The sequence below is a fragment of the Bison bison genome, unplaced genomic scaffold (assembly GCF_000754665.1).
Source record: "Bison bison bison isolate TAMUID 2011002044 unplaced genomic scaffold, Bison_UMD1.0 scf7180017864146, whole genome shotgun sequence".
Taxonomy (NCBI): domain Eukaryota; kingdom Metazoa; phylum Chordata; class Mammalia; order Artiodactyla; family Bovidae; genus Bison; species Bison bison.
In genome coordinates this window covers 1,926,860-1,939,964 of record NW_011494718.1, presented here as the reverse complement: position 1 = coordinate 1,939,964, position 13,105 = coordinate 1,926,860, and the positions used below count along the sequence as shown (strand labels likewise).

The 13,105-nt window shown below is 38.4% G+C and overlaps 1 protein-coding gene across 2 annotated transcripts; it reads right to left on the bottom strand.

The window, feature by feature from the left end:
- Positions 1-2,201: 2,201 nt before the first annotated feature.
- On the bottom strand, positions 2,202-10,275 carry FGG (fibrinogen gamma chain). Of its 2 annotated transcripts, XM_010840715.1 has the most exons (10): positions 10,025-10,275; positions 9,879-9,923; positions 9,514-9,697; positions 9,309-9,402; positions 7,695-7,825; positions 7,265-7,398; positions 6,164-6,348; positions 4,440-4,717; positions 2,946-3,115; positions 2,202-2,423 (listed from the first exon to the last, which is right to left on the bottom strand). In XM_010840715.1, exons 1-10 carry the CDS (start codon positions 10,094-10,096, stop codon positions 2,409-2,411), a joined length of 1,308 nt encoding a protein of 435 aa, XP_010839017.1. In that variant the 5' UTR covers positions 10,097-10,275; the 3' UTR covers positions 2,202-2,408. The 2 variants fall into 2 exon arrangements, with proteins under 2 accessions (XP_010839017.1, XP_010839016.1); XM_010840714.1 differs by having other exon boundaries at positions 2,202-3,115.
- Positions 10,276-13,105: the final 2,830 nt, after the last annotated feature.

The window sequence follows — 13,105 nt, the reverse complement described above, 5'->3', positions numbered from 1 at the left end:
ACAAACCCACTGACTGTAGCCCACCAGGCTCCTCCATCCATGAGAATCTCCAGGCAAGAATACTGGAGTGGGTTGCCATTTCCTTCTCCAGGGGAATCTTCCTGACCGAGGGATCAAACCTGGGTGTCCTGCATTGTAGGCAGACACTTTACCATCTGAGCGATCATGGAAGCCCGTGAAGAGGTATAGAAGAAAGTCAGAAGCCCCTTCCCATCAATCAACCCTGAATTACCCAACATGCAGACCATGTATGTACTCTGGACACTCCAAAAACAGGGGCTCCAAATGTTTATGAAAAAATGTTATAATTGATATTTTAGGAGAAGCATTGGAAAAGTGATCATGAGAAAATCAGAAACTTTTGGACTTGTTTATATTTATTTTGTTTAGTATTTTATTAAATTTTATAGATCAGTTGGAGGAGAACAAGTATATACAAATAATGCATGTATGTCGAGACTACATTCTACTCAAGATGTTTATGCATATGTACTTTTACATACTTCTCATTGTAAAGTTGCTTTTCATGTTAAAGCATATTATTTAGTAAATGCTTCTAGGTTGATACAGAGATATTATACTTATGAAACATTGTATTCATTCCAATCATTGTACTAATAAATCACCTTGCTTGTTCATTTTTCCAATGTTAATATTTTCTAAATTTCCCACTGCTATTAAGTATTTATTTAGTATTTAAATAATTATTTACATTTCTGCATAGAGCTATTTTCTTTTTCAAAAATAATTTTCTTCAGATAAATCACTGGAGTGATATTGTTATACTAACACTTATTTATGTTCACATAACTGTTTTATAATCAAATAGCTCACCCAAAGGATTTTAATATTCTCAAGGGTAGATTGTATGCATTCTGCATTTAGAGGTGGTTTAGAGCATGATGAGCTGGAAACAGGTAAGGTTGGGAGCATGTTGAATACAAGAAGGAGGCAATTGTCATTATCCTGGCAAGAGATACGTTTCCCAACTAGAATGCTGGCAGTAAGTATAGAGAAGGAAATGAATATAGTAAATATGCAGAAGGTAGATTTGACAGACTTGATGATGTAGGGAGGGAGGAATAAGGAAGACTTACTCCTTGTTTCTGGAACTTGAGAACTAGATGGAATAGAACGGTATTGGGAGAAAGGAGGGTGCTACTATGGCCAGCACGGGGGCTAGTACAATGAAGGCAGTCAATAAATAGTTGAAAGAATGCTTCATGCATACATGAATGAGGGCTACAGACAATGAATGTTGTTACTATTTCTCCAAAGTCTCCCAAGTATTTGATTGTATACCTATAAGCTGACTTACTGTTTATCTCTTCAATAGGATGCTTTTAAAGTCAGGATTCATGAAAACAAAGAAGTGAGAGAATTAGGAAAGAAATTGTGAAAGGGAAGGCAATCCAAAGTCAATCCTCAGGACTTCAGAACAACCAGATCTTCCCCTGCCTAAAATCAGTCACTTTTCATAGTCAACCTTATACCAGCTTATGTAGACGCAGCTATTCCTTACAGAAACTGGAGATTCTTGATCTCTGGCTATTGCAATAATGGCTTCATTCCACTCAACTTGTTCAGCAGTGAGGGGCTGGGCAGATTGCTCCCTGGAGCTCTCTGCTCTGAGTTGCAGTTCTCTCTGAGGGCCCACGTATGGCCACAGGAGCCTGGAGCTCAAGGGCTTTGCTGAGAGAATCCCCAGACAGACTTTTCTCCAGCTGCACTTCAGGTACCATAAACTGTTGTGTGATTGTGACTTGTGTTTATGTTTTTATATCAAACTTTGTCATTTGGGGTTATGTATTTTTCTGTATTTGTCTTATAAACCCTGGAGGGCAAAAGCCATGATTTCTATTTCCTTTGTAATTCCCCAAAGTGAAAGTGAAGTCGCTCAGTCGTGTTCGACTCTTTGCAACCCCATGGACACCAGGCTCCTCCGTCCATGGGATTTTCTAGGCAAGAGTACTGGAGTGGGTTGCCATTTCCTTCTCCAGGGAACTCACCGACCCAGGGATCGAACCCAGGTCTGCCACATTGTAGACAAACGCTTTACCGTCTGAGCCACCAGGGAAGTCTTAAGAGCCAGGTAATGTTTAGCAAAAAGTGAGGACTAAGCAACTACTGATGATTGCCTAACTGTATTAAATTGAAGGAAAGTGATGGTTTTTAATGGTCAATAAAAGGTACCACATATCTAGTCTTAGGAAACAAAATATTTATTGAAATGGTATGTAGATAAATTATCACCGGCATAAAACTGTTAGTGGAGTTTTCAACATGGGTTCTTTTTACTTTTAAAGTGAAGTGAGGCTTTGCAAGTCCATTGTCCCATAGGAAAAATATTATCTTTTTCTTTTCAGATAAAGTTCTTTAAAAAAGTAAATCACTTTTGAAATGGTCTTTTATACGTCTCCAGCCTATGATCAAAACAAAAAATACATTAAAAAGATATAATTATCTCCATTAAAAAAGAATAATTAAATAGGAATGATTGAGAGGTAATGAAATACCTAGGCATTTGAATTCCTAAAGTCTGCTCCTGTTATATTAGTATATACCAAACTATTTTTAAAATAATTTAAAAAATCACCAAGACCCAATGATGTGTGATCATTAAAATGCAAAATATGAAAAAAACGCAAAATATCACAATGAATTTATTATATATTTAGGAAATAAGCTAAAATATTATCTCATCAAATAGACAAATTTATAATAACTCTGTGTTTAGTAACTTGGGAATACAGTCCAAAGTGAGTTTTAATTGCCATTCAGAGCTAAATATCCTTAAAGAAAGACTTAAAATTAATAAATATGGTAAGAGAAAACGAGAAGAAAATTTCAGGAAAGTTTCTGAAACTTTGTGTGTTAACAGAATGAACAGCTCAGGGCAAAATGACTTAGTCATATTCTATTTCAACGTGATGTTCTACTCCGACCTGTTTGGCTCCCCCCAGTTGGTGCTGCTGTCCTTCTCCGATGGCAAGTCTGTTAAGTGGGATTATCTTCATGGTGGTTTTCTTCATGGAATACCACCGGGATTTCCATGTGGCCCAAATAATGCCATTATCATAACCATTAGGAGTAGATGTTTTTGAGTAAGTGCCACCTGAAACAAAGCATAGATCTGCGTATCACCACTCCCGAATCTCCTCCCCGAAGAAAGTCCATAAAGAGCTGTCTGTTATGAAGTCCACTGTCAATTACATCAGATTTATAGTGCTATATACTAACTGAAAACACCCATAGAGACTCAAATTCTTGATTTACAATTGACATAAACTTATTATTAAACAAACTTTACATCTGTATTGTGTTTTCTGGCCACACTCATAAGTTAAATGTATTCACTGCTAACAGGGCTAGAGCCCCGCATTTCCCCAATTGGTCTCTCTCCCTAAGCTAAGTCATGCTAGTTTCTGCTATTATGGACCCTCTTCCTGAAAACAGGTTAGAATGGCAGTCATAATTCCTCATCGGTTGGATTCAGGTCATCTGAAATCACAATTTTACTGGAAAATATGGGGCTTCCCAGGTGACACAGTGGTAAAGATCCCGCCTGCCAATGCAGAAGACTTAAGAGATTTGGGTTTGATCTCTGCATCAGGAAGATCCCCTGGAGGAGGGCATAGCAACCCACCCCAGTATTCTTGCCTGGGCACCTTCCTTGAGAATTTTTTCTAATTACATGGTTTGTTGGTGCAAAGATAAGTTAGGTTTCAAAAACATATTGTGAAAACCGAAAGGTAAAGGTATGTAGTTTTAAGTCATTAAGTCATTTAAGACAGGATTCCAAGTCACCTCTTGGCTAGGACAGTGCCCTGAGAAGGTAAGACTGCCATTTTCTTGGGTGAGGACTTCCCCATGCATACCTGTTGGGGTATTCCAATAGTTTGTCAGTAAGTAAAACCAGTGCTCAGAACTACTCCAGCCTTAGGGCAAACTATAGCTTGCCCTCCCCCTGTGGTAAAATAAGCATCTACACTCCTCAGGCTGGATTCTTTTCCAACTTTCACAGACCTGTAGACTCTCCAATATATCCCTGCCTTTCACTTAATTCCTCTAGACACTGTTCACTGATTCCATTTGACACACAGCTCATGGGAAGCTGAGCCAGGCTACTGTGTTAACAGCATAGACATGGCAATGTTAGTCCATCCAGATAATATATAGGGTAAGACTAGAAGAGACACCGTAACCCAAAGTATCAACCTTGATGGAAGCATCATGAATATCACTGCATAGTTTGCAGCAGGTGGATTTCCTATAGAGGGGCTAATTTCAGGTATAAGCTAGAATTATCCAATTCTGGCTTAAAATAAAGAACTATATAGCAAGCTCCCAATATCTTTACTAATTATTTCTTCCTTATATTTACTTTTATAAAAATATAGATTATACACAAATTCATGTATTAAGAAAGAAAGCCATACCTTGATAATAAACTCCATTGAGGTGGCCAGCGTGACATTTGTTCATCCACCAACCAGATCCATCCTGTTCAGCACAGTTGCCATCATACTTATCATTGTCACTGTCCCAAGTACTGAACTGCATGCCATTATGGGATGTGAAAAACTTGTCACTAGAATCATCGCCAAAATCGTAGCCATCAAATGCATCTCCAGCATCTCCACCAATGAAGTAAGCATATGTCAGGCGGTATTTGTCATTTTCACCTGTCACCTTGAATGAAGCATAATCTGCAGTGCTACAAAGAAGGAATAGAGATCTTAAACCCTGAGCCTTATAAGTCATCTCAGAAGTTCCTTCTTTCATAGGACAATTGTTAGGAATTTTAAACTTTGCTTCATAAGTCTGAAATGTGGTCACCGAAAAAATTTTTCACAAATCTGGCATGGGATAACAGGTGTGGGGAACAGTCTCAAGGTCATCAGCACCACCCAGGATGGGTCTAGAAGCTTTCAGGACATCCAAGGGAAAACTAAAAACTTCAGCTATCCTGAATGCTTTTTGCCTATAGTATCCTAATAGCTAACCCAGATATATAGATGAACCTAATTTCACATTTTCCACTTTTATCTCAGTACGTAACATGTACACACAGTTCTCATAAACCACATTAATTATCTGAAAGTGAGTGACCATTAATTAATACAGCAAGCTGAAAGCAACTATAGTTCCACTAGCCACTCATACTGTCTAGAGGGTTTTTTCTTTCTGAAGGAAATGTGGGAGTGGCAAGGAGAATTTCCTTGAGCATCACATAAAAGGAGTGATTCCTGTGTAGCCCACAAAACATGAACTGTAGGGTCAGAGAGAGATTCTCCCCTGGAAAATAATTGTACATGAAAGCCAGAATTCTATGGAGTGCAGGGAAGAATGGGCCTTGGTGCATAAACAGAGATTTCTAGAAAACATTGAGCTTCCCTGATCTCCAGGACTTAGGAAATGGAGGATGTTCTCATAGGAGAAGGTCTACTGACCATGGTATTATACTTTCTGGTTAAAAATTTTAAAAGTGAAAATATACATTTGGGCACAGACTATATTTCATCATGTCATAGACATAACAAGAGGGCTGGATATTGTTTTCAATTTCTATGAGGTATACAACACTTAAAGTGTCCAGACAGCTCTGTGCATAGAAGGAACTCCAGCTCACCAAAGGTGGCAGCTGATTTCATTGTAAGGTAGCTCCTGGATTTGATTGACTGGATTTGATTCCCAGTCATTAAACACTGAGAAATCTGAAAAAGCTAGATTACTTTCCATCCAGGATAGCAGCTTAAGATGGTGGGTTATAAGAGGTGAACTACCTGAGTTTAAATCCAATGAATGCAAGCTTGGAAAAGTTAATCTGTAAAATGGAATTAATAATAATTCCAGCCTCATGAGCTATTTGGATTTAAGTTATCATTTCATGTGCAATTTATGGTACATAAATGCTCAGGAAATATTAGCTATTGTTTTGTATGATTCCAGGATAAGTGGATTATACCAAAACACTCAGATCCTGCCTGAATGGGACCTAGCAGCTTGTACTGCCCAAGAGCCAAACTGACTTCTGGGGAACATAGTTGAATGTGCTCTTCACATCTGTCAGACTGTTTTCCCCATTATTCTGCTGAGAGCTAGAAAGTGCATACTCCAGGCTGTCTCTACAACAAAAGTTAGAAGTCCTTCTTGATAGTACCTGGTTTTGCCATTCCAGTCCTCCAACTGTATTCTTAATACATAAGGGATGGTAGACTGTGTGCTTATCAAATGAATCTTCTCATTTCCCAGCCAAAATTCTGTGTTTCCAGTAGGAGACAGATGTCCAAACCCTTCTTTATATTGAATCCAGTTTTTCTTGAAATCCAGACTGCCATCAAGCCTCTAATTACACAATTGCACAGGCAAAAGGAGAGAATGTATTATCAGTGCGCATAAGGAAAACATCATAGCCATTTTGTCCAAAATATGGAGGCTATGATTTCATCATTTACCAAGTGACCCTGGGCTAGCTGCCTAAGTTTGCTCACCTGTCTCTTAAATAGGAATAATGATGCTTACTTCTCAGGATAGTTTCAGGGATTACACCAGAGAATGTAAAAGTACCCAAGAAGAAGGCCTGGCACATGATAAATTGTAATCTAGTAGTAGTTTTAAAAAGACTCCTAGAGGACTTCAGAACATCAGCTTGATGTTGCTGATTCTTGTACTGATGGTTGAAAAGGTCAGCCTATTTATTGCTCAACCTGTGTCTACCAGCTAAGCTCCCATCACTCACTTGCTCTGAGTGCCCCCTGCAGCCTTAGCTGTAACAATGGTCAAAGGTAAACAGACTGCAAGAGGATTTGCAGTGGATGCCTGGGGCTGGCAAAGGCTACAGAGGGGCCTGGTCATGGAACAGCCTGACTGCATCCTCTGGGGGACACCATCTTCTGGCGATGGGCAGCCCTGGGTCTTGATGTAAATATCAAGAGGTCCCTCTGTCCCTATGAGACTGTGATCATGTGCCATCATGAATCTCCTATAGCAGGGCCAGCATAGTAGAGAACCTATCTCAGTACAGAGTGAAATCAGACTATATCCTGACTCTGTTACTTATTAGTCACGTGACCTTGGGCAAGTTATTTAGCCTCTTGTGCCAAGTTTCCTTCTCTGTAAACAGGAATAAGCAGGCCAAAACTACCACAAAGGAAAGTTGTGAGTGTCATTGAATTAATGCTTACAAGGTGCTTGGAGAAGTATCTGGCATATGGCAGAACAATTAGGTGTCTATTAAATACACAGGGTGAAGGAAAAATACCTTCTGAAACACAGTCCATCCATTTCCAGACCCATCAATTTCACAGTAGACTAAGAACTGCTGCTTAGCTTTCAGAGGTCTGATAAAGTAAAGTCCACTCTCTTTGGCCCCCTTATTGGCAACATCTTGGCAATCTGAAAAAGAAGAAATTTTTATGGTGGTTTGAAATCCAGGTAAGATTGTGTCAGCCTTGAAATTTTTAACATGTCAGAAACTATTCATATCCTGAGAAGTATTTTCTTATTTCTCAATCATTATTTCTTTCAAAGTAAATTTTCAGCTACTCAAGAAAAGTCTAAGCAATTAGACTGTTTATATTTAATGGCTAGACACTGTCCAGTGTATTTGTATACATTATAATACATACACTCTCCTTTACTTTTTATATCTGCTCTGATGAACTTAATCTCAATAGAAACCTTTCACTTACCTCTCCCAGTTACATCATGTATTTTCACTGTATCTTGACAAGGCTCTTGACAGTTTGCTTCAAGCTGGACCACTTTATCTCTTAGGTTAACGATTTTTTGACTATTTGAGTTATATATTTCTTGCAAAAATCTACAAGCAAAATAATAAGATAACAGATTATTCTTTTCAGACGAATAATGTTGTATATTCTTTTAAAAATACTGCCTTATTTTCTCAAGAATTATTTCCTGACAAATTACTCTATTCTTGGAAAAAGTTTAAAATGATACTAATAAATTGAGGTGAATTAAAATTCTAAGCTTTTTGGAAAAGAAAATAACAAAGTCCTTGCCAATAAACCATATCACTGTAAGTGATCATTCTGATTTTTGTTTCTGCATAAAAAGCAACAGATAATAAAGTACATAAGTGATGAGCCTGTTTAAGACAACCTGCTGATTATTCTTAGGACAAGATTCTTAGGGAAGGAAAAGCTCTGTTTAGAAATTCACACATGCTAAAGCATTATTCCTTTTCACTTGTGGATTTAACTGAAGATCTACTTATGGACTTCAGTCTATAACTTACATGGGAAAAGTATCTGGTGGATTATCTTACATAAAATAAAACAACAGACATTTTCCCCTTCTTCTTAATGTTTCTGTTTACACAACTTCAGAAAAAAGCTAGGGAAAGTGAGAAATGCTGCTTTTGTAGTTCCTCACAGGACTACTTGTCCATATTCCGAAATGATAGAGAGCTATTACACACATAGACTGTTGTCTCTGAGGTTCTGGATAGACAAACTATTTGACCACTTTTTTCTCTATTGCATCTTGGACATTTTCTGCACTATAGTCTCCTTCAGTCTCAACGATGGGCAATAATAATGCAAATCATAATGCCAATAATGATAATAATAGTATCCCTCTGATACCAAAAAGGTGATAAATCCCTTCTGGGCCACTTCTCCTCAGCCACCATTTATCTCAACTTCTTCTGCTACTTTTAGAATAATTTAGGATAAAAATTGAGGAAGAAACTAAAATTGTGTCTGAGACCCAATGTTCGGAAAGTCTACAAGGTCCTGGGAAGTTGTTAACAGAGACGTTTTGCCTTCAAGAGAAGGGAGGACAACACATAATTGCAGGTTCCACACAGCAGGTGGTATTTCAATGTTTGTCACACAAACTTGTCTCTTAAGGCAAGTTCTTTTTTTCTGCTCTTTCAATATAATTTACCAAGATCATTCCTATGTCTCTGCTCACAAATTCCTCACCACCCATTTGTTGACATTTTTATAAAAAGAATTTTATTTTCAACACTCAAATGCCCATCGGTTTGAATTTATGTTGTAAGACAAATGGGAGTGACAACAAACAGTTTGGTAAATATGGGCACAAGGCATTTGAAGACGTCTAAAGCATCTTTCTCTCACATGATCATTAAAAAGTGATCACAATCCAATGCAACTCGTATTACCTACTTCCATCCCTTTCAAGATGGTCAGGCATCATACCAGTTAGATACTACAGCTAGAAAAAGATAAAAAGATTACTTCTACCAAAGCTTGGCATACTGAATAAACCCCAGCTCAGTCTTGGAAAGCGAACTAAAACAAAAAAATGCTTACCGAATTGTTGATTCATGTGTTGTTATCAGTGTTTCATATTTCATAATTTCTTCCATCATACTCTTGGAATTCTTGGTAGCACTCTCTATGTTATCTGTAATATGGGATCAGAGATAGAAAAATACATAAGCAAACAGAACCACTAAAATAACAGCAAAAGAACTTCGTAGATGACTCTCTCAGTCAGTGGCAGTTAGATTCTCACTTGGCTTTGATGGTTGATCAGGGTTATAGCTGATTTGGATTGCTTTGACCAGCTCTCTGGCTTCTGATGTTTTGTTCTCAACCTGATATAAGATGCCTTCCAAAGTTCGTAGATCTTTGTCTACACTGGTTTGGTAATTATTCAGGAAATCTGCAATTCCACAGGTAGTTGGGCAATAACTACCCTGAAAATACAACAATAGTGTGATTAAAAATCCTGATAAATAAAAATAGGTAAAACCTAGACTATGTTTTTAAAATGTCTAAACTGGCAAATGATATTTGCTAAAGAATCTCTTATAAAGAATAAAAATTCCTCTGCCCAAGTCCAGTTCAAACACAGAGAGAAACATAAAAGCGACTTACAAATCTTTCATCTAAGATGCAGCAGTTGTCTCGGGTAGCAACATACTAGAGGAGGAAAATAGAGAAATTTCACTTGCTTATCAGATATTTTCTTATTTCTAAGCTTTCCGTTTAAAACAAATACATTTTGTAAACAGCACACTTACTGCCAGGCATGCTGAAGAAAGCAATGAAAGAATGTAGAAGATTACACTCGGAGGGTGCGAGGACCAACTCATGGTGTCGGCGGGCCCGGGGCTCCGAGCCTGGAATGTCAGAACTGTAACACTTGGGGCTTCAGTTGTCCCTTTATTTAAGCTCCAAGGACTGTAGGACAGCCAGTGGCTGAAGCCGATCACGGGGCCTTCTTACCAGAAGGGCGGAACATCTTTCCCGTCTCTTCTTCATCCTGGCCCCGGACCAATATTCAGTTAGGTTCCTAGATTCTGCACCCGGGTCTAAGCTCCTCCTTGCTGGCCCAGCTCAATGCTCCTCCCGGGAAGCCAACTCTCTGCAAAGGCTAGTGAAGCATTGACCGTCGCTAGGAGGAGGGAGAGGGGCCGGGAGGCTGCATGATGCAACCACTTCCAGGACAGATAGAGCAAACACACACACCGCTGACCTCGGCCAGGACAAACTGCCCCTGCCTTCAGATGGAGCCTGGTACCATAACCCAAATACCCCAAATTACCGCAAGTCAATTCTGAGACGGGGGGATGAGGGAACACCAGTATTTTTAACCTGTGCCAATGACAGGTGGAAACTTTGCCTTCCATCAGGTCTCAGTATGTCACTATTACCAGGAATGAATGCCTGACCCACTGCTTTGGCCATTTTCCTGTTTCAAAAATTGAAATATTAGTTTCAACTGTACAAAATAATAATTTGATATTTCTATATATTACAAAATGATCATCACAATATAGTTAGCATGGGTCAGCACACACAGTTGCAAAAAACTTTTTTTTCTTGCAATAAGAACTTTTAAGACCTACCCTCTTAGCAGCTTTCAAATATGTAATACAGTGCTCTTAACCATAATCACCATGCTGTACATTACATCCCCAGGACTTACTTACTTTAAAGCTTCAAGTCTGCATCTTTTGACACCCTTTACTCAGCTGTTGATTATTTTCGTAGATTCTCAGTTTGCAGTGGGCTTTTTTTTTTTTTTTTTCCCAGATGGTTGCCTGAGGACACATGCCCCCTTCATTTATTTTATTTTGTTAACCATTTAAAAATGTTGATTTATTCACTGGCTGCTCTGGGTCTTTTCTCTAGCTTCAGTAAGCGGGGGCTACTCTTTAGCTGCGGTGCATGGGCTTCTCATCTGGGTGGATTCTCTTGTGGAGCACAGGCTCTAGGGCACAAAGGCTTCAGTAGTTCCGGTGCATGGGCTTGGTAGTTGCAGTCCCCAGGCTCTGGAGCACAGGCTCAGTAGCTGTGGAGCACAGGCTTAGTTGCTCCGAAGCATGTGGGATCTTCCCGGACCAAGGAGACCTATGTCTCCTGCACTGGCAGGTGGATTCTTTACCACCGATTACCAGGGAAACTCATTTTTTTTTTAAGTATAATTTACAATGTTGTGTTAGTTTCAGGTGTACAGCAAAGTGATTCAGTTTTTATATATATATATATATATATACACACACACATATATAATTTAAAAATAATTTGAAAGTGTGTCTATATGTGTGTATGCATGTTCAGATTCCCACTATAGGTTGATATAAGAAATTGAATATAGCTCCCTGTCCTATACTATAAACCTTTGTTGGTTACCTATTTTATAAACAGTAGTGTGTATATATTAGTCCCAAACTCCTAATTTATTTCTCCCCTTCCTCCATCCCCTTTAGAACCCATAAATTTGTTTTCTATATTTGTGAATCTATTTTTGTTTTGTAGCTAAGTTCATTTGTATCATTTCTTAGAATCTGCATACAAGTGATATCATATGTGTCTTTCGGGCTTACTTCACTTAGTAGAATAATCTCTAGACATTATTTCATTTTTCATGGCTGAGTAGTATCCCATTGTGTGCATATGCCACATCTTCTTTATCCACTCACCTGCTGATGGACAGTGTGATTGTTTTCATGTCTTGTCTATTATAAATAGTGCTGCTGTGAACATAGGGGTGCATGTATCTTTTCGTATCGTGGTTTCCTCCAAATATATGCCCAGGAGTGGCATACATTTACATTCTCACCAACAGCGCAGTGAGCTTTTGAGCTCAGCCCCTCCCTTTGTCTAGAAGTATCAGCTGGTGTAGCACCATACCTGCTGCAGATGGGAAACAAGTCAGGAGCCTATTTTGTTTTTCCTGAGGTTCCAGCTCGTTAGTTCAGAGTAAAGCCTGGCTACAGGAGGCAGGGGCTAGAAAAATCCATATCGCATATACTGACTAGGAGCATAACTGGAGGAAATGGGGCAAAAACTAGGCAGGAGCTGTCCTTTTCACTCTGACCCTCAAGTTTCCTTGTGTATTGGGACAGTATGTTTATTATCTTCTCCAATTAATAATTTATAATTATGTACTATCATTATCCCTCCTTTTAATATCCCTCATTTCATTCTCTGAGACCAGCTTACTGCAAATTTTCATTATATATTTAGTGGGAGAAATACATCTAAATTGAGATAAATACTAATACTTCAATGTCTAATCCTAAATCTTTACAAAGAAATAATTGTTTTGACTTGAAAAAAAGATAAATGCTCCTACTGGGTAAATAATAATTATTGTAACACAATGAATACATTAAAACCAGATGTGTTGCCTTTTCTTTCCTCCTTAATAGTTACCCTCTCTGATTTACCAATCATTGTCAATCACATCACCAAACATCAGCCAATTAAAGCCACACAGTCTTCTTTATCCTCCTGGTTTATTCATCTCATCAGTTGTTGAAGCTTATTGTTAAAACTGCTTTCTCATTGTCACTTCTGTTTTATTGCTGTTTTCTATTTCCATTGCCAATATCCTAAGAGGGCCAGTTTATTTCTTGTCTAGACTGCAAATAGATGGCAAACAATGGAAACAGTGAGAGAATATTTTCTTGGGCTCCAAAATCATTGCAGATGGTGGCTGCAGCCATGAAATTAAAAGATGCTTGCTCATTGAAAAAAAAAAAAAAGGCTATGACCAACCTAGACAGCATATTAAAAAACAGAGACATTACTTTGCTGACAAAGGTCCATCTAGTCAAAGTTATGGTTTTTTCAGTAGTCATGTATAGATGTGA